Here is a 3223-nt window from a genome sequence, read left to right as displayed (position 1 = left end):
CCCCCCCCCCCCGCCCCGCGTTTCCCTCTGCACAAATCAGCACTGGAAAATTCCATAGCGCTCCTATGGAAAACACAGCGTAATTAACTCATTTTGATACGAAGCCGTTTTAAGACGAGACCTTTGTGTTGAACATATTTTACTGTTCCACTCCTCTTCGACTGTCCTATATTAATCAAAGCTGTAACCCCTGTTGTCTTTGCACTACGAATCAGAATGTGCCCCTGGCGAAGAATGAGGGAAAAGTCAACAGGAATTAAGTTTCAGTGCAACTGTTTACTCAACTGTGGCCTGCAGTTATTGAAATTTTATCCGTGGTTTTGTGTGACTACTGCAGTAATGAATTCAGCATGGCTGTGATTTTCTCACTGATGGTATTCTCACTTCAAGTAAAAACCTGTAGGATGAAAATGACTGAAACAACCAAAGTCTACACATTTAGTATCATCCATTTTCCTGACTTGTTTAATTATGGCAGCTTTCTGTCTTAGGTTGGCAAATGGGGTCCCTTGCTCCTCCACCAGCCTTCAGTTTGCTTTGGGTTTTGAGTACAGGTTTTTTCTTCTCCACAACAACCTGCTAAAAAGATCACTGCACACTTAGGGGAGTCTTAACCAGCTGCCAATCGCTTATTTAAAAGGTTTGAAGAATGCTTATTACATTAGAGAAAGTGAGGGTTAGGCGTAAGCGTATTCACCATGGCTCTGCTGCAGCCTTTGTTCCCAAACACATTAATGGTACATGCCCAGCACTTTGGTGTAAAATTTCCTCAGAGGGTTTCAAAATTTTATCAGGGAGAAGATAAAGACAAAACATATTATGCAGATAATTTACACTGGTGAACTCGGTCACTTCCCAGAAAATACACTAATTAAAATACAAAGGCAAACCGCACAATTTGGTTCCGATTCTTCAGAATTGAGGAGAATACTGACACAGGATGTATTTATTTATTTATCCTGACGTTTTGCCGCAGCAGATACCTCCACAGCTTTTCTCACTAATAGAAAACATTCTGTTGATAGAGGTTGCTAGGTTATATTAAAATTCGTTGCAAAAACAAAAAACTTAACGTTAGTGTATTTTCCACCCAGTGACATATTTTGGAAACCAGTGGTTTGTATACAGCAGTTCACCCAATCGCTGCCACCAGACTCAACACATTCAGGCAACAGAAGCAAGCCCTGATCTTCTGGTATTCTCAGGGAATGATTAAAAAAGAGCCCCGGAAGAAAAGTCCAACATTTCCCTTTACAGTAACGACTGCAATCCCCTACGGACAAAAAAATGTACAGAATGTCATAGACAAAGTCCTAAAAGCATCCTCTGACTGGCAAATACGAAGGGTTTGGGAGGGAGGGGTTAAATGCTTCATGCTTTTTCTGTAAGTAGGAACTTGTAATATGTCTTACAGTACCTGCTGTTGCTGAAGATGTGCTAAATCTGCAGCCCCAATTTCAACTGAAGGTGTCTCGCCGTTTGATCTCACTTCCCGCAGGCTGCACTCTAGTAAATGGTTGCCACCGCTCGCTCCATTCTGAATGGCTGAACCGTTACTTTTTGTCTCAGTCCCAGATTCTTGCATCATGACTCAAAAACCTGAAATAATTTAGGGGAGGGGAAAAAAAAAAAAGCAGCTGTTAAAACAGTTGCTGTATATAAGGAGACATGCCCTGTTTTAAATCCTGCCAAAACTGTAAACATTTGTCATTTCCCTTCATACGATTTATCTTTCATTAATGGTTCATGCTACTAGTTTATGTTTATTTATCTGTTGGTACAGCTATAATTTTAGTAAGTTAGTTCTGTTCTAAATACAGTATTATTTGCTCAACATCTTTTTTCCCTTAGAGAAAAAAAAAATATTTTTGAACCAACACACAGAATCTATAATTAAATTTCTCTAGTTACATCTGGATGCTTTCCTTTGAAATGGATGAGTCATTCTTTGCAACGTATGACGGACAATATAAAAAACTTGATATACAGTATGTAGGGGCAGGTAGGTGAAGCAAAGCATTCACTATTTCAGTTACCATTCACACCATGATATTGCCAAATTAGCACCTTTTATTACTTTGAAGCAATTTAGGCTGAGTCTGGGGTGTGCTGGACACCATCAGTTTTCATTTGGGGCAAACTGCTTCAGCTGCTCGCAGAATTAGTCTTTTTGGCCCATGTCTTGGCTATAGATTTGATCTGACTTTGGATGCACCACGGCATCTCGGTGAAGACCCTCCCGCACTATTTGGCTAAACATCATCTCAGTAGCCTCAGCTACTCACACAGCCAGCCCACATGGCTTTTGACCTGTGGTGGGTGTCTATCCCTGCGTGCGGGTGGTGGGACCCACCACAAGGACGAGTGCCCAACTGCTTCCCCTGATGCCCCTGGGATCCACACGCGCCTTTGGGAACTAACCGGCAGCGCTTGTGCACAACAAGACCTTCCCAAAAGAAGCACCTATGTCAGTTTTCAGCTGCAAACCACAACCTTTGAGATCTTTAGATGAGTTGTTTTACATATATTTCCAACTACTGGGTCCCAAGTTACAGGATTTAAATGTTATTAACCTGCCCTGCTTCCACCAGCACATCTCTCCCTCCCTCATGCTCCTCCTCTCACCCCAGGACAATGGGTACGGTAAGCCAGGCTGCACGCTCTGAACACACTGCCTACCCCACGCTAACTCACCACATGCACGTGTGAGCCAAATGCCTCTGTCCAGGGCAGCTCACCGTGGAAGTAAAATGCTTTATATTTAAGGAAGAACCTGTTTGAATTCAGTAACTATCCCAAATCAAAAGCAAGAAAAATTCCTTCCCTTCCAACACAGAAGGGAAAATATAAATCATTTCAATGGAAAAATACCAGGGGAAAACCCTTTCCCTGGGAACTGCACACGTGCATAATTCGGAGCCCCTGGCCGCTGAAGGCGTGTGACCGGCTGGAGACAGTGTCTCCCCCCTCCAGCACTGGCTGCCCTGCCCCGGGTGACATTCAGCATCACACTCCGCTCCAGCAGTACCAGACCTCTCATCCCTTTGGTAGCATCAGACGTTCATGATGATGATCCATCCAGTTGATAACCAAAATGTTGTAACTGCAAAGCAGCTGACTAACGAGGGTTTTGCCACCACCATGCTCCAGCGCTAGCACTCCTCGCCGATTCACGTCCGAGGCAGGTGAACCACTCGTTAGCCAGACCCTGCTCCAACCACGA

General features: G+C 43.7%; 1 protein-coding gene across 1 annotated transcript in view; it reads right to left on the bottom strand.

Moving 5' to 3' along the window:
• LOC104471220 (forkhead box protein P1-like) overlaps positions 1 to 1588 on the bottom strand; it is a gene marked incomplete at its 3' end in the record, with an annotated part of 54278 nt that extends 52690 nt beyond the window's left edge. The window contains exon 1 of the mRNA XM_010086477.1: positions 1418 to 1588. Within this exon, the coding sequence (XP_010084779.1) occupies positions 1418 to 1588 (171 nt within the window). The remainder of the gene's footprint in view (positions 1 to 1417) is intronic.
• Between the last annotated feature and the right edge of the window lie 1635 nt (positions 1589 to 3223).

The sequence above is a fragment of the Pterocles gutturalis genome, unplaced genomic scaffold (genome assembly GCF_000699245.1).
Source record: "Pterocles gutturalis isolate BGI_N339 unplaced genomic scaffold, ASM69924v1 scaffold7006, whole genome shotgun sequence".
In the NCBI taxonomy this organism is placed as follows: Eukaryota; Metazoa; Chordata; class Aves; order Pterocliformes; family Pteroclidae; genus Pterocles; species Pterocles gutturalis.
This window is presented reverse-complemented; position numbering and strand designations above follow the sequence as displayed.